This window comes from Triturus cristatus, chromosome 5_2 (genome assembly GCF_964204655.1).
Source record: "Triturus cristatus chromosome 5_2, aTriCri1.1, whole genome shotgun sequence".
In the NCBI taxonomy this organism is placed as follows: Eukaryota; Metazoa; Chordata; class Amphibia; order Caudata; family Salamandridae; genus Triturus; species Triturus cristatus.
In genome coordinates, this window is record NC_140588.1 from 1,123,368,219 (window position 1) to 1,123,394,127 (window position 25,909).

General features: G+C 53.7%; 1 protein-coding gene across 1 annotated transcript in view; it reads right to left on the minus strand.

Annotated features, from left to right (window-relative positions):
* LOC146829872 (uncharacterized) overlaps window positions 1-25,909 on the minus strand; it is a 674,792-nt gene that overhangs the window by 440,171 nt on the left and 208,712 nt on the right. The window contains exon 4 of the mRNA XM_085608537.1: window positions 9,679-9,783. Coding sequence (XP_085464663.1) covers window positions 9,679-9,783 — 105 coding nt within the window. The remainder of the gene's footprint in view (window positions 1-9,678; window positions 9,784-25,909) is intronic.

Below are 25,909 nucleotides of genomic sequence, written 5' to 3' on the forward strand. Positions count from 1 at the left end.
ATCACTGATGACATCTCGAATGACATTACTGATTACATCATCCAGTGACTGAGTGTTTTTAAGAGGTTTATGAATGTTAAATATGTATATACCAAGGTGTTTTGGTGAATCGGTGAGTGTATCAGTGCCTGTAAGGATGATTCAGTGGGTGCATGACTGACTGTATAAGTGAGTGATTAGTTGTCTCAGTGAATGTATGGGTGAGTGACTGGTTGCGTGAATGTCTCTATCAGTCTCTCAGTTGGTGTCTAAGTGGCTGTATTTGTGTGTGAGTGCATTTGTGACTGTTTGGGTGAGTGTTTGGTTGTCTGTGTGGGTGGGTGAGGGTGTGTGTGACTGCCTGTATGGATGAGTGAGTGGGTGAGTCAGTGAGTCAGTGGCTGTATTTGTTATGTTATGTTATGTTAATAGGAGCTTGTAAAGCGCACGGTCACCGGAAGGTTTCATGGCGCTGATCATTAAGTGTGTCACAGCGAGATGAGCTATGCATAGGTTTGCGCAAAAAGCCAGGTCTTAAGTAGGGGTGGGCGGAATTTACGAAATTCACTTTTGCAAACTATCGCGAAAATGTTAAAAATCTCCGCAAACACGCACAAATATCGCGAAGACGCGGAAGTTTTTTCCCCGCCCGTTCGCGGTATTTTCTGCGTGGTCGCGGCTCACCAACTTACCCATGTGGTTGCTCACGGGCGCGGCCATCTTGTTTTCACTTGTCTCACGGTGCATGATCACGAGATGAAAGACGTGATCGCGTGACGAATGACGTTACTGCGGGCGCGAACTGTCGCGAGACAGCGCAAATGGCTACCAGCAACCCAACATCTCATGGAGAACGCGACCGGATCGGGAAAACTTGTCGGCGAATGCAGGGATTCAGGTAAGGCGATCGCGCGCACGCGAGAATGTATTTTTTTACAGCGCGAGCAAGCAAAAAATTTCCGGTAAGATGCGGATTGCGGAAATTGTCAAATTAACGCAATTTCCGCGAGCGTAATGGAATTTTCGCCCAGGACTAATCTTGAGAGCCTTTCTAAACCCCATCAGGTTATCCTGAATCCTGATGTCCAATGGTAAGGAGTTCCAAAAATCTCGGGGCAAGGTATAAGAACCTGCACCCTCCCTGACGTTTGAGTTTGATGACCGGAATAGTTAGTAGTTTAAGATGGCCAGACCATAGATAATGGCGTGGGACATGTTTTACAATCATATGGCTGATGAATTTTGGGCTCCTGCAATGCAAGGCCTTGAAAATCAAGCATCCAGTCTTGAAAGCTGCACGTTGGGTGATAGGTAGCCAGTGCAGTTTGGCTTGTAGGGGGCTGGCCGATTGCCATTTAGGTTGTTTGAAGATTAATCTCGCTGCCTGGTTCTGTACTATTTGTAAGCGTTTGAGTAGGAACATAGGCAGACCGAGATAGATGGAGTTGGAAAAGTCAATACGCGATAGTACGAGGGCTATCACAACCTGAATGAAAGCCGAGTGAGTCAGCAGATGGGTGATTTTCCTGATTTTCCTCAGTTGGAAAACACAGGAGGAGACTACTGTCCCCACCTGTCCCCTGAACGAGAGGTCGGCATTTAGAGTGACTCCCAGGCTTTTCACTGAAGAAGAGGGAGTGGGGGGTGGTCTAAGATCAGTCGGCCAGAAGTGTGGGCCCCAAGCGATCTCGCTCTTTCCCGGCAAGACTAATTCTGTCTTGCCGGGGTTTAGCTTGGTTGAGGTTCATCCATCGCTGAATATGAAGCATAGTTGCTTGGAATTCAAGGGCAGAGTCCGGGGAGTCCAATGTAAAGACGAGTTGAAGATCGTCCGCATAATAAAAGGTGGTTATCTTCCTGTTTTTTAAGGAGTTAATCAAAGGATTTAAATAAAGATTAAATAGGTGGGGGGAAGGTACGAACCCTGAGGGACACCGCATGAGGTGGCGATCTTAGGAGCTGTAAAAGGGCCAAGACAGACCGCTTGTGTTCTGCCGTCAAGGAAGGAATTAATCCAGCTGAATGCAGAACCCTGTATGCCGACCTGTTCGACACAGGCCAACAGAATGTTATGGTTGACCGTGTCGAATGCGGCCGACAGATCCAGGAGTACCAGGGCCTGAGGGATGCCCTTGTCTGCGTTTGCTCTCAAGGTGACCAGTACTGTGAGGATAACAGGCTCAGTTGAGTGAGCGGGTCGAAAACCAGCTTGATTAGGCTCTAGGTGTTCAGACTGTTCGACAAAATTAGAAAGGGACCTAGCAACGTGGGCCTCTAGGATCTTGGCCAAAAAGGGAAGGAGAGAGATGGGGCGATAATTAGAGGGATTCAGGGGGTCAGCCCCTGTTTTTTTTAGTAGAGGGGCCACTATTGCGTTCTCGAAGGCAGTGGGAACCTTGCCTTGGAGGAGAGACTCGTTAAGGAAGGGAAGCACGCTATGAGGAAGGGTGGACAAGGCGTCCCTTAGAATGTGTGGGGGCAGCAGTCATTCGGGGAGCCAGATTTGACGCGAGCCAACAAATCTGAAAGAGTCTGGGGGCAAATGGCAGGGAAATGGGGGTAGTGGGAATGCTAGCTTTGATAATAGATATTTTATCTAGGAAGTAGTTGTTCAAAGAATTGCAAAAATCTTGAGTAGGTGTCTGATTAGGATGGGTTCTGTCGGCATTGCAGAGGTCATTAACTATGGTGAAGATTTCCTTCGGCTTGTTATGGGCATTTAATATTCTGGCAGAGAAATAGGTCGCTTTGGCTTCCTGTATAGCTTTCTTATAGTCTTTACGAGCTAAAGAGAACTGCAATTTGTCCTCCGTGGAGTATCTTAGCCTCCATTTTCTTTCTTTCTGACGGAGCTCGAGTTTTTTTTTTTTTTTAACTCGGTGGAGAACCATTTATGGGCATCTATATGTTGAGTGCGTGTGAATTTGGTGAGTGGCTGAATACTACTAATTTTGTACTGCGCACACCTGATTTCAAAATTTTTCAATCCTGAGTTAAATATTACACTAGTGTTTAATTTGGGCGTGCTGGGGGGGGGGGGAGGAGGTAGCTATTCTCCCTATTACCAAGACTCAGCCTAATATTTCAAGTGTATAGAATCACTTGACCCTGCCCGCACTGCTTTGTGCAAATATGGAAATTTGCCAAAAATATAACCAGCTAGGATTATATTGGTTTCTACATCGAGCATTTCATTATATTAAAAGATTTTGATCTGATTACTTTGATATTACGTTTATGTTGAAGCAAGACAGATTAAAACAATGTGTAATGTATGAAAGACTTTTCTAATTTTGTGGTTATATTTTTGGCAAATTTCCATATTTGCACACGGCAGGATCAAGTGATTCTATACACTTGAAATATTAGACTGAATTTGTTGAGTGGGGCATGAGTGTCACAAGCTTTTAATAGCCATTCCGAGATGTTATCTTCCATGGTGTTAACATCTGGTTTAAAGGCGGGTACAGACCTGACTAAGGTGTCGGTGAATCCCAATTTGTCAATGGACCTCCATTTCCTAGTCATGCCTCCACCAGTTAAGGGGTCTTTATCTTAGAATTAGTAGTGACTATAAAATTGATTAGATGATGGTCAGACCATATGCAAGGTGAGATAGTGAGCACCGATAATGTAAGGTTAGAGGACCAAATTTGGTCCAGGGTATGTCCCTTTACATGGGTGGGGAAGGATACGTGTTGAACAAGGTTCAGATTGGAGAGTAATTCCGATAACTCTGCAGCATGTGGCCCACCCAGGGCGTCATTGAACCAGTAATTCAAGTCACCTATAACATGACACTTGCGTAATTCATGACAAGGTTGGCCATTTGTTCGCTCAAGGAGAGCGGAAAGATAAGCATAGCCTGAGGGGGCCAGTAAATTAGCATGAAAATGACAGAGCCGGTGATGGCATCTAGCTTGATAACTATGTTCTCCACCTCTGGGAGGATAAGAGGTGTAAGGGAGGTAAACTTGTAGTCTTTGTGAATGATAGCAGCAACCCCACCACAGTTTTTACCCGGGGCCGATTAGCAGCTAAAATGTAATATTCCAAGGGAAGTGCCGCTAGGATGTCTGGTGCAGAATCTTGGGTAAGCCAGGTTTCTGTAATCAGAAGGACATCTGTTTTTTCAAAGCTAAGCAGCAAGAAGATATCTAGTCGGTGTTTAACCAAGGAGCGAGTATTGAGATAGAAGATGCGCAGAGCGGTCTGGTTTGTAGTTTTGGGAGCAGAAATAGAGGGATGATGGGGGCAGGGGGTGGGGGGAGCTGAATGGTGGCGCTGTTCTAGATATATGCTGTTTTCCCTGATGCGATTGTAAGTAACCTGATTAAGGGGGAGGCGGAAATTAGCTAATGACCGAAGCATCCTAGAAGAGTATTTAATAATTTGGCCATAGTTTGTGGCACCTGGTCCCGGCCGGGCGTGGACGGGCGCAGACGGGCTTGCCTTTGGCGCGCCGCCGGTGCGCCCACTGCGCGCATCCACTGCGCTCCCAGTCTGCGGTGTGCATTTGTGGCTGGGCCCCGCCTCTGGCTTCACCTCCATACGGCCGATTGGCTACAGGCCTGGGGCGGGGAGTAACAGAGGAGATTTACACCGAGTGAGCTGGCACAGACAACAAGTAAGGCTAAAAGTATGTATTTCTAAAAGCAGTTTTAAAAATGTCAATTTTTCAATTTCTAACACAGCTCGCTACTCGCAGCAGGTCCGCGCGGCAACACAATCACAATTGTCCGCTCACGCGCTGCGGCAAGCTTTTGTGCCTGGGCCCCGCCTCTGGCTCCACCTCCTTATGGCCGAATGGCTACAGGCCTGGGGAGTAAAAGAGGAGATTTACGCCGAGTGAGCTAGCACAGACAACAAGTAAGGCTAAATTGGTTAGTGAGTGTGTGTGTGAAGGGCAGTATGGGTGAGTGTGTGAATGGCTGCGTGATTGAATGAGTGGATATGTCAGTGGTATATGAGTAAGTGACTGTGTATATGAAAGAAAGTATAAGTGAGTAATGAGATAAATGAGTGACTGTATGGGTGAGTGAGTGAATGTGGGAGTGGCTGTATGGGTAAGTGTGTACGCATGTCAGTAACTGTATAGGTGAGTGAATACGTGTTGGTACCTGTATGAGTAAGTGAGTGGGTGTGTTTGTGTATATGTATCGGGGAGTAAGTGGCTGTGTGATTGACTGCTCTATGGGTGACTCGCTTAGGATAACCTTTGTTTTTTTCAGGGAATTTCTAAGGTTTTTTAAATGCTAATTCCTAACTATGATGTCCTGTAACCTTTGTTTTTTTCCTATGGTTTTTTAAGTAGTAGTCACATTTGCAGAGTGTTAGAGAAAGGGGGCAGGGGTCTGACCAGCTCTCAGGAATCATGCTGTTTAGGACTTACAGGAGGTACCAGGAGGGCTTAGCCCCCAAGGTCCCTCTGGAGTAAAGTGGAATTCATCACCTATCCAGTAGTGTGCCAGGAGCCATGTTTGCAGAGTGATGGAGAAACAGGGTGGGGCGTGTGACCAGCTCTCAGGAATCATGCTGTGTTGCATTTACAGGAGGTACCTGGAGGGTTTCTTGGCCCCCAAGATCCCTCAGGAGTAAAGTGGAATTCAACCCCAACCAGTTGTGCTCCGGGAGCTGTGTTTGCATAGTGGTGGAGAAAGGGTGTGTGGCCTCTGGAGACATCTTAGTAGTCCCACTGTGTGGGACTTACTGGAGGTAACAGGAGGGGTAGTTGACCCCCACCTTTAGAAAAAAGACACACGGATCCACCTGCAAATTAACAGCAACATTTTTTTTTTAAATCCTTTTTAACCCCAGCTGGGTCCCTCAGGACCCCCACCATATCTGGGGGTTCAGGGTATTCATACCCTGCCCCTTTTTCTTTAATTTTTACTTTGTTTGTAGGACTCAGCTTCAAGCCGAGTCCCACAATGGGTGCCAACACTTCCTAGCTGAAGTGTTGGCAGCCAATCAAATTTTAGTATGATCTGCGAGTCCACTGCAAGGACTCGTGTCCCCAGATATCTATATTACTTTAAGATAAATATCTCACAAACTACTAAACAGACTTACACCAAATCACAAAAAGCACGCTTTCTGGAGCAACATCTAGCTTTTTGCCAAATATGGTGTAATTCCGTTCAGTGGTTCAGGCTGTAGTCGTGTTCAAAAAATGAAAAATCCCCGTTTACATAACATGGGTAAAACGTGTTTTGGGTCCCTCCCTTTTTTCTTCGACCCCGCTTGACGGATCACCACATAACTTTCAACTCAGCAGCTGATCCAAAAAGGGGAAGCTTTGTGAAACTTTTGTGAAGATTCGTTGAGCGGTGCCAAAGTTATTGGCAAAACTAAAAAAGCTTTTCCTATGGAAACTTTAGTCCTAACTATAACTATCTACTGGTGACTGCCACCAGGAGGTTTCTTTTAGTAGACACCCTTCACTGGTATGGTGCTAGAATATACAGAGAATGTCTTTCAATTTTGTGAACTCACTCGGCAGTGGGTATGTCGCATAGACCACCTTTTAGTCGAGACAGCTAAAAGGACGAGGGCCCTGATAATCAATAGGGCACTTAAGGAGGTAGGAAGTCAAGATTATGACATGTGTGGCACAGTTGCTGGGGCCCCGAGACTAGCTGGAAAGCAGGGCCAAGGCACATAGGGGCAACAGATGTAACAGCCAAAACACGCATGCCTCTGGGAACACTGAACACAGCCTCTGTCACACCAATGCCACCTCTGTGTGCAGAAAGGTGGCGTAGACGAGGCTGCCTGGCACCATTTTTTGTGTTACCCAGCCTTGAAGACATCAGACGAGGCTGCCTGGCCCAATGTGTTGTGTTACCCACGCCTGCAGCTCACATTCTGCTGTCAGATATTGTACCCAGATGCGCAGCCACTGCTGAGAACACTGCATGTGGAGTGGACAGAGAGCCGTCACCGGAAAGCTTCCCCAGCTTGGCCACTTGGGGAACGAAGCTGAGTATGAGACAAGCAGGACGTCACACATATCACCCACTCAGCGACCCACTCAAAAGGTCCTCAACCAGGAGCATGCCTGGAAAAACTGGGCCACCCTCAAGGTGCACTAGTCTTGAAGGGAGTCACGCTGCAAAACCCCAGAGCATCTCCACCTATCTATAACGACGGAGGCCAGTAGTGCCAGACCTTAGTTAATGCTACTATTGCCTCAGGGTGGTTCACTTAGCAGACATATGGCGGCTAAAGGCATATCACAAATGAAGGTCAATGGACCAGGGCCATCCCCTACAAAGTCCCCACACACGAAACCAAGCCCAGGGAAACCCAAATGCATTTTACACTCAGCCGCAGGGGGGTCATTCAGCCACTGCACCACCGCAACAGGGGTCAGTGGTTGACCACCACAGAGCAACAGCAACCACAGACAGGGAACCCAGCCCAACAAGGACCAGGGCCAAAACCATGGCAGGGAGGGGTAACTCTCTGGGGAGGTAACGCCTTTACACAATAGCAAAACTCAAATATGCAGTAAGTTAAAAAAACCAATGTGAAGCATCCACTTCACGCTCACTTCAAAATTAAGACTAGTGATACAATATTAGGATTTGAAACCTTTACTTGCGTTCTGAAAAACTCAGGGCTGCTGTAGGATTTAATGATCAGGAAGCCGCATTTGCTCTAGAGTCCCCACTGTGCTGCTGATTCCCTGGGGCGGGGTTGGCCCCCCCAGGAGGAGGGCAGTCTGATGAGGGGTAAGAAGCATAGAAACAGACACCCAGGTCCCCTCACCCAAATGAATTTGGGACAGGTTCTGATCACTAGGTTGAAAGAACCCTATTCTTGTGCATCTGGCCCGGGATCCATGTTTCCATCATGGCCTGTAGTCCCAACAGCTCCCCAGAAGCTGCAGACATCCTACACACGGAGGCCCCCTTTCAGTTCTAAAATGAAGCTGTTTTCCGGTGTCAGAAGCCAAGTCTCACACATGATGGGGATAGTGCAGAGCCCAATGCCACCATAGCACATGCACAAATCTGACAGATTGCACCACCGCATGGCACCGAGTCAGTAGGGAAGTTCATCAGAGCAATCAGCTGTCCCAGCCCACTTATATGGGCACATTTTGTCAAGTTCTAACCTTGCACTGGACTCTGCATGAAGCAAAATTCTGCCTCCTCCTTTCCATCTTTCCATCAAGGTTTTCCGAACATCCAGAGCCTGTTCGCCAGGTCATGTCCCTTCCAAACAATGAAAGTACAGACCATCAGTTAGAAATCCATTGCCACAGCCAGGGGCAGCAGGCCCAAAAATCTTGGATAAGATGCAATCAGATGGAGAGGCACGTGCCAGGATGGAGACAGTCCACAAAAATCTATCATAGTTCCATGCAAGATACTCAGAAATACGCTCACCGCTGTTTCTAGGCCTAGCAATCAGCCAACACACATGGCCTCGCACACACCATCTGGGGTGGCAATAACCTCGGACACTGCCACATCAGAAACACATGGGGGCCCTCTCCGGCACATCACATCAGAATCAGCAAATCACATGATGCTCTACGGAAGCATCCCAAAGACCAGTAAAAGAAGCCCAAAGCTAGCCCAAACAGAAGCCGCTAGAAAAAGGGCCTAGTCCAGACACCTAGTGCACTCCGGTGTTCCTATGTGTGTTGGCTCTAGAACTACTTATCCTGTAAGTGACTTACTTGTAGACTCTCCCGAATATTCTAAAACTTTAAAATTCCAAAGGAGCGTCTTGCTCCTTTGAAGTCTATTGGGATCCGCGGCTGTGTTCTCATACTGCATGCGTCTCCCGAGGGTCTTTTACTTACCTGCTTTGGGTGCATTAGTGAGGCCCCAGCACTTTTGAAGGCCCTAGGCCATGTCCCCTTGCAAGTCGTTCTTCTTATACCTCTTTTTTAGTATATGGTCTGGTACGCCGCTAGGGCCCCAGCCATATAAGTGCTTAATTTGTAGTGAAACGTTGATTTGTGCATATGTTCCTGACTTCTAATCTCATAAAGAGATTAGCAGAGAGTTGTTAGTAATAAATGCATCTATATTTGATATATATATACCTGTGTGGCGTCCTTTCATTTGGTAATTCAAGAGATTATAAGGTAAAACAAGCTGCTTTACATTCCTCAGAGACTTAGCCTGAAGGTTGCTCTCCACAGCTACCACTATGATAGCTTTCTTTAAAAGGTTGTCTTAAACCTATCTACCATAAGAGTCGAATTGGACAGGTGCAAGGTGGCCACTATAACTAGTGACCAGCATATAACAGGCCAACTTCTCACACCAGCTGTTACTGTTTTGCCAAACGCCTCTTGTCTTTTTTTTTTAAGGTAAATTCATAATTGAGCAACAAAACAATTCAATTGATTAATATGTATATCCTTTTCAGTTAAACATGCTATTCTGTCTTTCATTCATTCTTTCCTGCTCTCCTAGTTTAAGCTCCGGTGGTACCCACATGTACTACCCAATTTTTCTACAGATTTATACAGTGCGAACATTATAGCGCTTTACATGAGCATCGGATTACACTACATGAACACCAGTTTGCATGACACAGGCAGATCCAGTGATACACCCAAGATCACAAAATGTTGAGCCAAGACTGGGACTTGAACTTGACTCCCCAGTTCATAAGTCTATCTTCACTGCACATACTTTTACAGAACAAGCAGTATATTTTCCTGGCACTTACCTCTGACAAAGATCCATCCACAAACACACACAGTGGTGCACGTTGACAGAGCAATGGATAAATACGGTAGATACCAATTCGCGCCCGCACTGAACTCTTCAGGACCTGAGGGAAAAAAGATGGTTTGCAACATTTAGAAATGGGAAGCACCACAAGTGTGCAAATAGAAGTTCATCTCCTAATAGAGTGAAGGCCATCCTTAGCTGGGAAATCTTAGTTCGTATCCTCAGGTGCTGCCTTTGAGGAGCAGTGAGACTCTTCGGCCCATATTTACTACTTCCTTGAGCCAGTGCTGGCATCATGCTGTGAAGTGCAGCCTGTTATTTTTTATGTTTTGTTTCCCAGTGTAACCTCACTTTGCATCACAGGAGCATTTCTGGGGCAGATCAATGCAAACGCTCATAGGTTTGATGCAAAGCCTGATCTACTGAGAGAACCACAGTGCGTTTTGCATAAAACAATTAACACCTTTTTGATGCAGGTGTAAACAAAGGGAAATGTATTCACTTGAAGAAACCTAACACATTGCATGTGAGCTGCAAAGTGCACATTTGAGCCAGGGGTTGTGTGTAAGAACAAGGGATGACACAAGCTGCAGGCTAAATCTTTGTAGATATGATTGTGTGGAATGTGTCCTCTGAGGCACAATGCAGTGCAGCTAATTAGAATGCTGCATTGTGTGATAAATCGCTAAGTCTGGGCCTTACAGTGTGAAGCTGTGGACCACTAATGGTCCCCAGAATCAGTGGAGCTGGAGCAGTTTTCAGGTGGGGGTGCTGCTATCCGTGGTACACCCCAAAGCGTCACACAATTAAACATTGTAGCACATAAGCCACGCCCCCTTGGGCAGGAGAGTTGTACATGTGTGGTATGCAACCGGTGGTGTATTTTAGAGCACATTCCTGCACATATAGTAATAATGCATGTTATGGTAGTACACTGTTGTTTAAAAGGACCACGTTTTTTCTTTGAAAATGGCCAATAAATGTGCGGCTTTACTGATAAAACTATATAGATCACTAACGACAATGTGTGAAAATCGAGATTCAGTGACAAATGATCTTTTGCACGTCACTAAGTGATGTGTTTTGAATCTATTGATCTTTTCTTCCAGAATTAGAGAATAGTGCTCCATGTCTGCTTTCATACCTGCTGATGTATTTTAAAACATTTACATGAATTCAAATGTTACTTTATAAGGAACAAATGTAACATACATAAGGATTACTTTTAGCTTTGTCCAAGGTGCATCCATTGGCCTGTCTGTTGCATTATGAGCCAAGAAAGTACTGATGGCCGGCTGAGAGCAGACATCTGCAGGATTGTGCTGCTGAAAGGTGACAGCCACCAAGCCCAGGCAGAGATCTGTGCTGCTGAAAGGTGACAGCCACCAAGCCCAGGCAGAGATCTGTGCTGCTGAAAGGTGACAGCCACCAAGCCCGGGCAGAGATCTATGCTGCTGAAAGGCGACAGCCACCAAGCCCGGGCAGAGATATGCAGGATTGTGCTGCTGTTGGAAAGGCGTCCGCCGGAGGGGGGTTCGGTACACGTCTTGCCCACCCCGGTGACCCACCTCTCCCCAGTAGGCCGAGCCAGGCGCGCACACTCTGAACGCACACTACGAACAGAAGGACACCACACGTATTCTTTGTAGGACGATAGGTTCTTTTATCGAAGGTTTCAAGGGATCTTTATGATCCAAGGAGTAAGTAGTACATCAGCGGCACAAGATACTACAAATCGGTGGTAGGGGAATGGGGGTAGCGGGACAGTCTTTGAAGGTAGTGTCTCTGCCAAGTATCCTGCGGATAGCTCACAATCCTCGAGCTGGAGGGTGTTGTTTCTCTGGGCGATCTCTTGCCAATTCGGACTCGAGGGGAGCGCCGCGAGTCACTCAGCAGGCACAGGTAGTCGGAGTTCGGGAGCCGCGATCTCGTCAGCAGGGCTCAGATGGTTCAATGGCTGGGGGCCGCGAGTCACTCAGCAGGCCCAGGTGGTTCGGAGTTCGGGAGCCGCGATCTCGTCTGCAGGGCTCAGATGGTTCAATGGCTGGGGGCCGCGAGTCACTCAGCAGGCCTAGGTAGTTCGGTATTCGGGAGCCGCGACAGCGTCAGCAGGCTTCGATGGTTCCAGGTCTTCTTCGCCATTCGTCCCTCCGGCACCCCCTGTTATACTCCCCCTGCCCTTTGAAGTCCGGAGTCCTCGCAGAGAGGGGTCTTTGGTGACTGAGGGGGTTCGGCGGGATTTCCTGCCGCTCGTTTCTTTGGTCTTTTCAGGTGGGTCTGGGAGGGTCCCCAGACGCTCGGCAGGCGAGGCGCCTGCTCCCCAGGGGCCTGGTGGCCGATTGAGCCCTCCCGGGGGAAGGTGATCCGAGGTGCGGCTGGGCTGGCGCCTCTTGGTCTGGCTCGGGGGTTCCCGCTCCCTCGGTCGGGCATGCGTGGTAGGGTGTCGAGTCTGTCGTGGACTCTGGCCGGCCCTCGGGTCTGTGTGGCTGGGGCGGCCGGAGTCGGAGATGCCGTGTCTTGGGGGTGGTTGCAGGTTGGCGGTATGATCGGGAGGGCATACGCCGTGAGGCCGGTCTCACACGCGTCCCCCCCAGCTGAAAGGCGCGGAGAACTACCCATCCACTGGGGGGTTCTCCTCGCCGAAGCGGAAGAACCGGGACAGGCCGTCGGCGTTGGCATGATCCGTCCCGGGGCGATGCTCGACAGTGAAGTCCATCCCTTGGAGGGAGATTGACCATCGTAATAGCTTGGGGTTCTCTCCCCTCATCTGCATCAGCCACCGCAAGGGCCGGTGGTCCGTCTGCACTCGGAAGTGGGTTCCGAACAGATAGGGCCGTAGTTTCTTGAGGGCCCAGACTACGGCGAAGGTCTCTCGTTCTATGGTACTCCAACGTTGTTCTCGAGGCAGCAGCCTTCGGCTGATGAAGGCTATGGGCTGATCTATGCCCTTGTCGTTGAACTGCGAGAGGACGGCTCCGATGCCGTGTTCGGATGCGTCGGTCTGGACCACAAACTCTTGAGAGTAGTCGGGGGCCTTGAGTACTGGGGCGGTGCACATGGCGGTTTTCAAGGCGTCGAACGCCTGCTGGCACGGGGGGGTCCACTGCAGCCTCTTCGGGAGCTTTTTGGAGGTCAACTCTGTGAGAGGCCCGCGAGGCTACCATAGTTTTTAATGAACCGCCGGTAGTATCCTGTGAGGCCCAGGAAGGCCCGGACTTCCGTCTGAGTGGTGGGGGGCTCCCAGGACTTGATGGCGTCGATCTTTGGTTGGAGGGGGGCGACCTGCCCGCTGCCCACCTGAAGCCCCAGGTAGACCACGGAGCCTTGTCCGAGCTGGCATTTGCTGGCCTTCACTGTGAGGCCGGCTTGGCGCAGGGCCATCAGTACTTGTCGGAGGTGCTGGAGATGCTCGTGCCATTGAGAGCTGAATACGGCTATGTCGTCAAGGTACGCTGCGCTGAACTCCTCGAGTCCGGCCAGTACCTTGTTTACCAACCGCTGGAAAGTGGCCGGGGCATTTTTCATCCCGAACGGCATGACCCTGAAGCGGTAGTGTCCATCGGGTGTGGAGAAGGCGGAGCGTTCTTTTGCTCCCTCCGTGAGCGCAATCTGCCAGTAACCGCAGGTTAGGTCGAAGGTGCTGAGGAAACGTGCGGCCCCAAGGCGGTCGATGAGCTCGTCGGCGCGGGGAATAGGGTGAGCGTCAGCCCGGGTGACCGCATTGAGCCCCCGGTAGTCCACACAGAATCTTAGTTCGGGGGCGACCCCAGGGGCGGCCGCTTTCGGGACCAGGACTACCGGGCTGGCCCAGGGGCTATCGGAGGGTTCGATCACTCCAAGGGTTAACATCTTCTGTACTTCGGTCTTGATACAGGTGCGGACCCGGTCAGGCACCCGGTAGGCTCGGTGTCTCACAGGTGGGCTGTCGCCGGTGTCTACGTCGTGGACACACCAGTCGGTGACCCTTGGGATGAGGGAGAAGAGGTCTGCGAATTGTCTGAGCAGCTGGCGACAGTCGTCGGTCTGTTGGGGAGTGAGGGTGGTGGACAGCTTCACTCCCTCCATGGAACCATCCAGTTCTTTCACGCACAGGGGGTCGGGCAGAGGTTCAGTGTCTTCTTCTGCCCCATCATCGGTGGCCAGTAGCAAACTCAACTCCGTTCTCACAAAGTGGGGCTTGAGACGGTTCACATGGAGAACCCGGAGGGGGTTCCGTGGGGACTGTACATCGATCAGGTACGTGACCTGACTCTTCCGCTCGATCACCTTGAAGGGGCCAGTCCATTTGTCCTGTAGGGCGCAGGGCTTCACCGGGGCCATGACCCAAACCTGCTGGCCCGGCTGGAACTCGACCAGAGTTGCGTTCTGGTCATACCAGCGCTTCATCTCTTCTTGACTGGCCTCGAGGTTAGCCTCAGCGAGCTCTCTGAACTTCCGGGTCTGGTTGCGGAGCGCCAGGATGTAGCGGAACACATCAGGGGGGGTCCCCCGGGGGCTTGTCTCCCAGCCCTCTTTGACCAGGCTCAGGGGCCCCCGGACGGGGTGTCCATATAGCAGTTCGAATGGGCTGAACCCCAGGGACTTTTGGGGAACTTCCCGGTACACGAACAGGAGGCAAGGGAGGAGGACGTCCCATCTCCGGCGCAGGGGCTCCTCGAGGCCCAGGATCATCCCCTTCAGGGTGCGGTTGAAGCGTTCCACCAGGCCGTTGCCCTGGGGGTGGTAGGGGGTCGTGAACTTATAGGTTACTCCGCACTGCTGCCACAGGGACTTCATGTAGCGGGATATGAAGTTAGTGCCGCGATCACTCACAACCTCGCGAGGGAACCCGACACGGGAGATGATCCCCATGAGAGCCCGGCCCACCACGGGAGCCGTCACGGTGCGGAGGGGAATGGCCTCGGGGTAGCGGGTGGCATGGTCCACCAGGACGAGGATGAATCTGTGGCCCTGGGTGGTCTTCGGATCCAGGGGTCCCACGATGTCGATGCCGACCCGCTCAAACGGGGTACTCACAACGGGGAAAGGTTGTAATGGAGCCTTGCGCTTTCCGCCACTCTTCCCACTGCCCTGGCACGTGAGGCAGGATTTACAGTGGACTTCTACATTTGCTCGCATCTTGGGCCAATAGAAGTGTGTAACCAATCGCTGGTATGTTTTGTCTTGGCCTCAGTGTCCTGCCAACGGTACATCGTGGGCCAGGCCCAGGAGGAGGCTTCTGAAGCGCAGGGGTACCACCAGTACTCGGGCTGCGCCTAGCTCGGCTGACTTTTGTTCGCTGTAGAGGAGGCCATTGTCCCAATAGACCCAGTGGGTCCCGGTCTGGTCACCGGCGGTCTGGGTTTCTGCTTGTTGTCGGAGTCCCACGAGGGAAGGGCAGGTGGCCTGTTCCTGGCAGAACTCCTCACGGGAGGGCCCTCCCTCACAGCGCCACTGGGCCATCTCGGGCAGTTCTCCGAGCTCAGTCAGTGCTTCAGGGGCGGAAGGTTCCGGCCCTTCTCCTGGGGTTGGGTCTTCTTCTCCCTCCGAAGGAGGGCTGTCCGTTCCCGGTAGGGTGTCCTGGTTCTCGGGGACAGTGTTCGGTGGGAGGGCCTCACCGCCCTCGGAGGGAGGCAATCGCGCGGTCATGGAGCGCGTGGTGGCGCAGACCCATTCGGGTAGGCCCATCATCCCGAGATGGGCTCTTCGTTCCACTTGCCCCCACGGGGAACTCTCAAGGTCGTTGCCCAGGAGGCAGTCTACGGGCTGTGATGTTCGGACGGCTACCTTCAATTCTCCGGAGACTCCTCCCCACTCGAAAGGCACCAGAGCCATCTGGCAGAGGCTCTCAGAGTTGTCGGAGGATATGACCGGACAGAGGGCCCCAGGTAGGATCTGGTCTTCGGAGATTAGGGTACGGTGGACCGCGGTGACACTTGCTCCGGTATCGCGGAGGCCCCCGACTCGGTGGCCGTTGATGGTCACCTGCTGTCGGTACTTCTTCGTGTTGGCGGGCAAGGGGGTCCCGGGGACCATCTCTCGATCACCAAGGGAGACCAGGGCCATGGCAGCTGGTTCCCACTCTTCCGAGTCCTCTATCTCTTCCCCTAGGGCCACGGAGGCCATCTGCCGGGCCGGGGGGTTGGTCGTTGTGGTTCGTTGATACTGGGGACACTGAGGGTCATTGGCGTAGTGTCCGGGCTGTTGGCAGCGGAAGCAGGTGATCCTGGTTCGAGGCCCTAGCCGCCCCGGGGCCCCGGTGCTGGCTGGGGACGGAGCTGGACCTGCCGCTGGTGGACTGCTGGGAGGGCTGTGCGGGGGCCCCCTGGGAAGTCTCTCGGTCGGCCGTGGTTTCCTCCGCCCCTCTGGCGGGGGGGTCCTTGACTGTGGCGACCGTAGTCTCCCACGGGGCCTCGGGCGGCCCGGGTGTTCACCCAACGGTCAGCCTCGGCAGCCAGCTTCCGAGGGTCGGTGAGCTTACTGTCCAAGAGATGTTGGCGCAGTTCTACAAAGCAATTGGCCGCTAAATGTTCCCAGGCGATCAGATCAAACAGTTCTTCGAAGGTGGAGACCTTGCTGCCCTTGATCCACCCGTCCAAGGCCCGGCTGTAAAAGTTCACGTATTCTACCCATGTGGTGCCCGGTATCTTTTTGCAATCTCGGAACCGTTGCCGGTACCTCTCGGGGGTGAGTCCATACCGGCCCACAAGGGCTTCCTTCATGTGGCTGTAGGAGTTCATGACCGTGGAGGGCAGATCCAGCAGGCTATCTCTTCCTTCGCTTAGGAACCGGCCCCACAGGCCAGCCCCCCAATCCTTCTGCGGGACTCGGTGAGAGGTCATGGCGACCTCGTAGGCCTTAAACCACTGCTGGATATCGTCGTTTTTGTAATACTCCTTTACCACATCCTTGGGGATGTGGACTTTAGCTTCCACGGTGGGAGCGGATGGTAGATTCCCGGAAGGTCGTGATTCTTCGCTTTTAGCCCTCAACTCGATCTCTTTCAGGCTGCGTTCATGTTCCAGCTGGAGTTTCTTTTCGTCGTGCTCTCTTTGGCGTCTCTTCTCCTCGAGTTCCCCCTGTAGCCGTAATTGTTCGACGGCTAACTTTTTCTCGGCCAGTTTTATTTCTCCCTCGATTTTCAGTTTGGCCAGTTCAAGTTCGTGGTTGCCGTTTCTCTCTCGGTCTGCTAGTTCCTCGGGGGACAAGTTCCCCTCTGGCCCGTTGTTTCTTACCGGGAGGCTCCGTGGTTCATGGGCGGAGTCTCCTTCCGTTTGGGTCGGGGGCGCCCCCGTCTCGACCCAGGTCTTCAATACTTTCTGGAAGTCTTCCTTTGTGCTTAATCCGGTGGTAGCGATTCCAAGGTCTTTGCAAAATTGTTTTAACTCTCTATGCGTATAATAGTCCAATTGATCCTCTCGGAACGGTGAGCTCATCTCGGTACCTGCGGCACCCAGGGAGGTTTCTCCTTCCATCTCTGTTTGGTAGTGCGTCAGTCGTTCTTTGCACGCTCTCTTTCGGTGTCGGCTCGTATCCCGTCGTCTGCCACCAAATGTTGGAAAGGTGTCCGCCAGAGGGGGGTTCGGTACACGTCTTGCCCACCCCGGTGACCCACCTCTCCCCAGTAGGCCGAGCCAGGCGCGCACACTCTGAACGCACACTACGAACAGAAGGACACCACACGTATTCTTTGTAGGACGATAGGTTCTTTTATCGAAGGTTTCAAGGGATCTTTATGATCCAAGGAGTAAGTAGTACATCAGCGGCACAAGATACTGCAAATCGTGGTAGGGGAATGGGGGTAGCGGGACAGTCTTTGAAGGTAGTGTCTCTGCCAAGTATCCTGCGGATAGCTCACAATCCTCGAGCTGGAGGGTGTTGTTTCTCTGGGCGATCTCTTGCCAATTCGGACTCGAGGGGAGCGCCGCGAGTCACTCAGCAGGCACAGGTAGTCGGAGTTCGGGAGCCGCGATCTCGTCAGCAGGGCTCAGATGGTTCAATGGCTGGGGGCCGCGAGTCACTCAGCAGGCCCAGGTGGTTGGGAGTTCAGGAGCCGCGATCTCGTCAGCAGGGCTCAGATGGTTCAATGGCTGGGGGCCGCGAGTCACTCAGCAGGCCCAGGTGGTTCGGAGTTCGGGAGCCGCGATCTCGTCTGCAGGGCTCAGATGGTTCAATGGCTGGGGGCCGCGAGTCACTCAGCAGGCCTAGGTAGTTCGGTATTCGGGAGCCGCGACAGCGTCAGCAGGCTTCGATGGTTCCAGGTCTTCTTCGCCATTCGTCCCTCCGGCACCCCCTGTTATACTTCCCTGCCCTTTGAAGTCCGGAGTCCTCGCAGAGAGGGGTCTTTGGTGACTGAGGGGGTTCGGCGGGATTTCCTGCCGCTCGTTTCTTTGGTCTTTTCAGGTGGGTCTGGGAGGGTCCCCAGACGCTCGGCAGGCGAGGCACCTGCTCCCCAGGGGCCTGGTGGCCGATCGAGCCCTCCCGGGGGAAGGTGATCCGAGGTGCGGCTGGGCTGGCGCCTCTTGGTCTAGCTCGGGGGTTCCCGCTCCCTCGGTCGGGCATGCGTGGTAGGGTGTCGAGTCTGTTGGGGACTCTGGCCGGCCCTCGGGTCTGTGTGGCTGGGGCGGCCGGAGTCGGAGATGCCGTGTCTTGGGGGTGGTTGCAGGTTGGCGGGATGATAGGGAGGGCATACGCCGTGAGGCCGGTCTCACAGCTGCTAAAAGGTGACAGCCGCCAAGCCCAGGCAGAGATCTGCAGGATTGTGCTGCTGAAAGGTGACAGCTGCCAAGCCCAGGCAGAGATATGCAGGATTGTGCTGCTGAAAGGTGACAGCCGCCAAGCCCAGGCAGAGATATGCAGGATTGTGCTGCTGAAAGGTGACAGCCGCCAAGCCAGGGCAGAGATCTGTGCTGCTGAAAGGTGACAGCCGCCAAGCCAGGGCAGAGATCTGTGCTGCTGAAAGGTGACAGCCACCAAGCCCAGGCAGAGATCTGTGCTGCTGAAAGGTGACAGCCACCAAGCCCAGGCAGAGATCTGTGCTGCCGAAAGGTGACAGCCACCAAGCCCAGGCAGAGATCTGTGCTGCTGAAAGGTGACAGCCACCAAGCCCGGGCAGAGATCTGCAGGATTCTGCTGCTGAAAGGTGACAGCCACCAAGCCCAGGCAGAGATCTGTGCTGCTGAAAGGTGACAGCCACCAAGCCCGGGCAGAGATCTGTGCTGCTGAAAGGTGACAGCCGCCAAGCCAGGGCAGAGATCTGCAGGATTGTGCTGCTGAAAGGTGATACCCGCCAAGCCCAGGCAGAGATATGCAGGATTGTGCTGCTGAAAGGTGACAGCCACCAAGCCCAGGCAGAGATCTGTGCTGCTGAAAGGTGACAGCCACCAAGCCCAGGCAGAGATCTGTGCTGCTGAAAGGTGACAACCACCAAGCCCGGGCAGAGATCTGTGCTGCTGAAAGGTGACAGCTGCCAAGCCAGGGCAGAGATCTGCAGGATTGTGCTGCTGAAAGGTGACAGCCGCCAAGCCCAGGGAGAGATATGCAGGATTGTGCTGCTGAAAGGTGACAGCCACCAAGCCCGGGCAGAGATCTGCAGGATTGTGCTGCTGAAACCAAACCAGGGCAGAGATCTGCCGGATTGTGCTGCTGAAAGGTGACAGCCGCCAAACCCGGGCAGAGATCTGCAAGATTGTGCTGCTGAAAGGTGACAGCCACCAAGCCCGGGCAGAGATATGCAGGATTGTGCTGCTGAAAGGTGACAGCCACCAAGCACGGGCAGAGACCTGCAGGATTGTGCTGCTGAAACCAAACCCGGGCAGAGATCTGCAGGATTGTGCTGCTGAAAGGTGACAGCCACCAAGCCCGGCCAGAGATCTGCAGGATTGTGCTGCTGAAAGGTGACAGCCGCCAAGCCCAGGCAGAGATATGCAGGATTGTGCTGCTGAAAGGTGACAGCCGCCAAGCCCAGGCAGAGATATGCAGGATTGTGCTGCTGAAAGGTGACAGCCACCAAGCCAAGGCAGAGATCTGTGCTGCTGAAAGGTGACAGCCACCAAGCCCGGTCAGAGATCTGTGCTGCTGAAAGGTGACAGCCACCAAGCCCAGGCAGAGATCTGTGCTGCTGAAAGGTGACAGCTACCAAGCCCGGGCAGAGATCTGTGCTGCTGAAAGGTGACAGCCGCCAAGCCCGGGCAGAGATCTGCAGGATTGTGCTGCTGAAACCAAACCCAAGTAGAGATCTGCAGGATTGTGCTGCTGAAAGGTGCCAGCCACCAAGCCCAGGCAGAGATCTGTGCTGCTGAAAGTTGACAGCCACCAAGCCCAGGCAGAGATCTGCAGGATTGCGCTGCTGAAAGGTGACAGCCGCCAAGCCCGGGCAGAGATCTGCAGGATTGTGCTGCTGAAAGGTGACAGCCACCAAGCCCAGGCAGAGCTCTGTGCTGCTGAAAGGTGACAGCAACCAAGCCCGGGCAGAGATCTGTGCTGCTGAAAGGTGACAGCCACCAAGCGCGGGCAGAGATCTGTGCTGCTGAAAGGTGACAGCCGCCAAGCCAGGGCAGAGATCTGCAGGATTGTGCTGCTGAAAGGTGACAGCCGCCAAGCCCAGGCAGAGATATGCAGGATTGTGCTGCTGAAAGGTGACAGCCACCAAGCCCAGGCAGAGATCTGTGCTGCTGAAAGGTGACAGCCACCAAGCCCAGGCAGAGATCTGTGCTGCTGAAAGGTGACAGCCACCAAGCCCGGGCAGAGATCTGTGCTGCTGAAAGGTGACAGCCGCCAAGCCAGGGCAGAGATCTGCAGGATTGTGCTGCTGCAAGGTGACAGCCGCCAAGCCCAGGCAGAGATATGCAGGATTGTGCTGCTGAAAGGTGACAGCCACCAAGCCCGGGCAGAGATCTGCAGGATTGTGCTGCTAAAAGGTGACAGCCACCAAGCCCGGGCAGAGATCTGCAGGATTGTGCTGCTGAAAGGTGACAGCCACCAAGCCCAGGCAGAGATCTGTGCTGCTGAAAGGTGAAAGCCACCAAGCCCAGGCAGAGATCTGTGCAGCTGAAAGGTGACAGCCACCAAGCCCGGGCAGAGATCTATGCTGCTGAAAGGTGACAGCCACCAAGCCCGGGCAGAGATATGCAGGATTGTGCTGCTAAAAGGTGACAGCCGCCAAGCCCAGGCAGAGATATGCAGGATTGTGCTGCTGAAAGGTGACAGCCGCCAAGCCCAGGCAGAGATATGCAGGATTGTGCTGCTGAAAGGTGACAGCCGCCAAGCCAGGGTAGAGATCTGTGCTGCTGAAAGGTGACAGCCGCCAAGCCAGGGCAGAGATCTGTGCTGCTGAAAGGTGACAGCCACCAAGCCCAGGCAGAGATCTGTGCTGCTGAAAGGTGACAGCCAATAAGCCCAGGCAGAGATCTGTGCTGCCGAAAGGTGACAGCCCCCAAGCCCAGGCAGAGATCTGTGCTGCTGAAAGGTGACAGCCACCAAGCCCGGGCAGAGATCTGTGCTGCTGAAAGGTGACAGCCACCAAGCCCAGGCAGAGATCTGTGCTGCTGAAAGGTGACAGCCACCAAGCCCGGGCAGAGATCTATGCTGCTGAAAGGTGACAGCCACCAAGCCCAGGCAGAGATCTGCAGGATTGTGCTGCTGAAAGGTGACAGCTGCCAAGCCCAGGCAGAGATATGCAGGATTGTGCTGCTGAAAGGTGACAGCCGCCAAGCCCAGGCAGAGATATGCAGGATTGTGCTGCTGAAAGGTGACAGCCGCCAAGCCAGGGCAGAGATCTGTGATGCTGAAAGGTGACAGCCGCCAAGCCAGGGCAGAGATCTGTGCTGCTGAAAGGTGACAGCCACCAAGCCCAGGCAGAGATCTGTGCTGCTGAAAGGTGACAGCCACCAAGCCCAGGCAGAGATCTGTGCTGCCGAAAGGTGACAGCCCCCAAGCCCAGGCAGAGATCTGTGCTGCTGAAAGGTGACAGCCACCAAGCCCGGGCAGAGATCTGCAGGATTGTGCTGCTGAAAGGTGACAGCCACCAAGCCCAGGCAGAGATCTGTGCTGCTGAAAGGTGACAGCCACCAAGCCCGGGCAGAGATCTGTGCTGCTGAAAGGTGACAGCCGCCAAGCCAGGGCATAGATCTGCAGGATTGTGCTGCTGAAAGGTGACACCTGCCAAGCCCAGGCAGAGATATGCAGGATTGTGCTGCTGAAAGGTGACAGTCACCAACCCCAGGCAGAGATCTGTGCTGCTGAAAGGTGACAGCCACCAAGCCCAGGCAGAGATCTGTGCTGCTGAAAGGTGACAACAACCAAGCCCGGGCAGAGATCTGTGCTGCTGAAAGGTGACAGCTGCCAAGCCAGGGCAGAGATCTGCAGGATTGTGCTGCTGAAAGGTGACAGCCGCCAAGCCCAGGCAGAGATATGCAGGATTGTGCTGCTGAAAGGTGACAGCCACCAAGCCCGGGCAGAGATCTGCAGGATTGTGCTGCTGAAACCAAACCCGGGCAGAGATCTGCAGGATTGTGCTGCTGAAAGGTGACAGCCGCCAAACCCGGGCAGAGATCTGCAAGATTGTGCTGCTGAAAGGTGACAGCCACCAAGCCCGGGCAGAGTTATGCAGGATTGTGCTGCTGAAAGGTGACAGCCACCAAGCCCGGGCAGAGATCTGCAGGATTGTGCTGCTGAAACCAAACCCGGGCAGAGATCTGCAGGATTGTGCTGCTGAAAAGTGACAGCCACCAAGCCCGGGCAGAGATCTGCAGGATTGTGCTGCTGAAAGGTGACAGCCGCCAAGCCCAGGCACAGATATGCAGGATTGTGCTGCTGAAAGGTGACAGCCGCCAAGCCCAGGCAGAGATATGCAGGATTGTGCTGCTGAAAGGTGACAGCCATCAAGCCCAGGCAGAGATCTGTGCTGCTGAAAGGTGACAGCCACCAAGCCCGGTCAGAGATCTGTGCTGCTGAAAGGTGACAGCCACCAAGCCCAGGCAGAGATCTGTGCTGCTGAAAGGTGACAGCCACCAAGCCCGGGCAGAGATCTGCAGGATTGTGCTGCTGAAACCAAACCCAAGTAGAGATCTGCAGGATTGTGCTGCTGAAAGGTGCCAGCCACCAAGCCCAGGCAGAGATCTGTGCTGCTGAAAGGTGACAGCCACCAAGTCAGGCAGAGATCTGCAGGATTGCGCTGCTGAAAGGTGACAGCCGCCAAGCCCGGGCAGAGATCTGCAGGATTGTGCTGCTGAAAGGTGACAGCCACCAAGCCCAGGCAGAGCTCTGTGCTGCTGAAAGGTGACAGCAACCAAGCCCGGGCAAAGATCTGTGCTGCTGAAAGGTGACAGCCACCAAGCCCGGGCAGAGATCTGTGCTGCTGAAAGGTGACAGCCGCCAAGCCAGGGCAGAGATCTGCAGGATTGTGCTGCTGAAAGGTGACAGCCGCCAAGCCCAGGCAGAGATATGCAGGATTGTGCTGCTGAAAGGTGACAGCCACCAAGCCCAGGCAGAGATCTGTGCTGCTGAAAGGTGACAGCCACCAAGCCCAGGCAGAGATCTGTGCTGCTGAAAGGTGACAGCCACCAAGCCCGGGCAGAGATCTGTGCTGCTGAAAGGTGACAGCCGCCAAGCCAGGGCAGAGATCTGCAGGATTGTGCTTCTGAAAGGTGACAGCCGCCAAGCCCAGGCAGAGATATGCAGGATTGTGCTGCTGAAAGGTGACAGCCACGAAGCCCGGGCAGAGATCTGCAGGATTGTGCTGCTAAAAGGTGACAGCCACCAAGCCCGGGCAGAGATCTGCAGGATTGTGCTGCTGAAAGGTGACAGCCACCAAGCCCAGGCAGAGATCTGTGCTGCTGAAAGGTGACAGCCACCAAGCCCAGGCAGAGATCTGTGCAGCTGAAAGGTGACAGCCACCAAGCCCGGGCAGAGATCTATGCTGCTGAAAGGTGACAGCCACCAAGCCCGGGCAGAGATATGCAGGATTGTGCTGCTAAAAGGTGACAGCCGCCAAGCCCAGGCAGAGATATGCAGGATTGTGCTGCTGAAAGGTGACAGCCGCCAAGCCCAGGCAGAGATATGCAGGATTGTGCTGCTGAAAGGTGACAGCCGCCAAGCCAGGGCAGAGATCTGTGCTGCTGAAAGGTGACAGCCGCCAAGCCAGGGCAGAGATCTGTGCTGCTGAAAGGTGACAGCCACCAAGCCCAGGCAGAGATCTGTGCTGCTGAAAGGTGACAGCCACCAAGCCCAGGCAGAGATCTGTGCTGCCGAAAGGTGACAGCCCCCAAGCCCAGGCAGAGATCTGTGCTGCTGAAAGGTGACAGCCACCAAGCCCGGGCAGAGATCTGTGCTGCTGAAAGGTGACAGCCACCAAGCCCAGGCAGAGATCTGTGCTGCTGAAAGGTGACAGCCACCAAGCCCGGGCAGAGATCTATGCTGCTGAAAGGTGACAGCCACCAAGCCCAGGCAGAGATCTGCAGGATTGTGCTGCTGAAAGGTGACAGCTGCCAAGCCCAGGCAGAGATATGCAGGATTGTGCTGCTGAAAGGTGACAGCCGCCAAGCCCAGGCAGAGATCTGCAGGATTGTGCTGCTGAAAGGTGACAGCCGCCAAGCCAGGGCAGAGATCTGTGCTGCTGAAAGGTGACAGCCGCCAAGCCAGGGCAGAGATCTGTGCTGCTGAAAGGTGACAGCCACCAAGCCCAGGCAGAGATCTGTGCTGCTGAAAGGTGACAGCCACCAAGCCCAGGCAGAGATCTGTGCTGCCGAAAGGTGACAGCCCCCAAGCCCAGGCAGAGATCTGTGCTGCTGAAAGGTGACAGCCACCAAGCCCGGGCAGAGATCTGCAGGATTGTGCTGCTGAAAGGTGACAGCCACCAAGCCCAGGCAGAGATCTGTGCTGCTGAAAGGTGACAACCACCAAACCCGGGCAGAGATCTGTGCTGCTGAAAGGTGACAGCTGCCAAGCCAGGGCAGAGATCTGCAGGATTGTGCTGCTGAAAGGTGACAGCCGCCAAGCCCAGGCAGAGATATGCAGGATTGTGCTGCTGAAAGGTGACAGCCACCAAGCCCGGGCAGAGATCTGCAGGATTGTGCTGCTGAAACCAAACCCGGGCAGAGATCTGCAGGATTGTGCTGCTGAAAGGTGACAGCCGCCAAACCCAGGCAGAGATCTGCAAGATTGTGCTGCTGAAAGGTGACAGCCACCAAGCCCGGGCAGAGATATGCAGGATTGTGCTGCTGAAAGGTGACAGCCACCAAGCCCGGGCAGAGATCTGCAGGATTGTGCTGCTGAAACCAAACTCGGGCAGAGATCTGCAGGATTGTGCTGCTGAAAGGTGACAGCCACCAAGCCCGGGCAGAGATCTGCAGGATTGTGCTGCTGAAAGGTGACAGCCGCCAACCCCAGGCAGAGATATGCAGGATTGTGCTGCTGAAAGGTGACAGCCATCAAGCCCAGGCAGAGATCTGTGCTGCTGAAAGGTGACAGCCACCAAGCCCGGTCAGAGATCTGTGCTGCTGAAAGGTGACAGCCACCAAGCCCAGGCAGAGATCTGTGCTGCTGAAAGGTGACAGCCACCAAGCCCGGGCAGAGATCTGTGCTGCTGAAAGGTGACAGCCGCCAAGCCCGGGCAGAGATCTGCAGAATTGTGCTGCTGAAACCAAACCCAAGTAGAGATCTGCAGGATTGTGCTGCTGAAAGGTGCCAGCCACCAAGCCCAGGCAGAGATCTGTGCTGCTGAAAGGTGACAGCCACCAAGTCAGGCAGAGATCTGCAGGATTGCGCTGCTGAAAGGTGACAGCCGCCAAGCCCGGGCAGAGATCTGCAGGATTGTGCTGCTGAAAGGTGACAGCCACCAAGCCCAGGCAGAGCTCTGTGCTGCTGAAAGGTGACAGCAACCAAGCCCGGGCAGAGATCTGTGCTGCTGAAAGGTGACAGCCACCAAGCCCGGGCAGAGATCTGTGCTGCTGAAAGGTGACAGCCGCCAAGCCAGGGCAGAGATCTGCAGGATTGTGCTGCTGAAAGGTGACAGCCGCCAAGCCCAGGCAGAGATATGCAGGATTGTGCTGCTGAAAGGTGACAGCCACCAAGCCCAGGCAGAGATCTGTGCTGCTGAAAGGTGACAGCCACCAAGCCCAGGCAGAGATCTGTGCTGCTGAAAGGTGACAGCCACCAAGCCCGGGCAGAGATCTGTGCTGCTGAAAGGTGACAGCCGCCAAGCCAGGGCAGAGATCTGCAGGATTGTGCTGCTGAAAGGTGACAGCCGC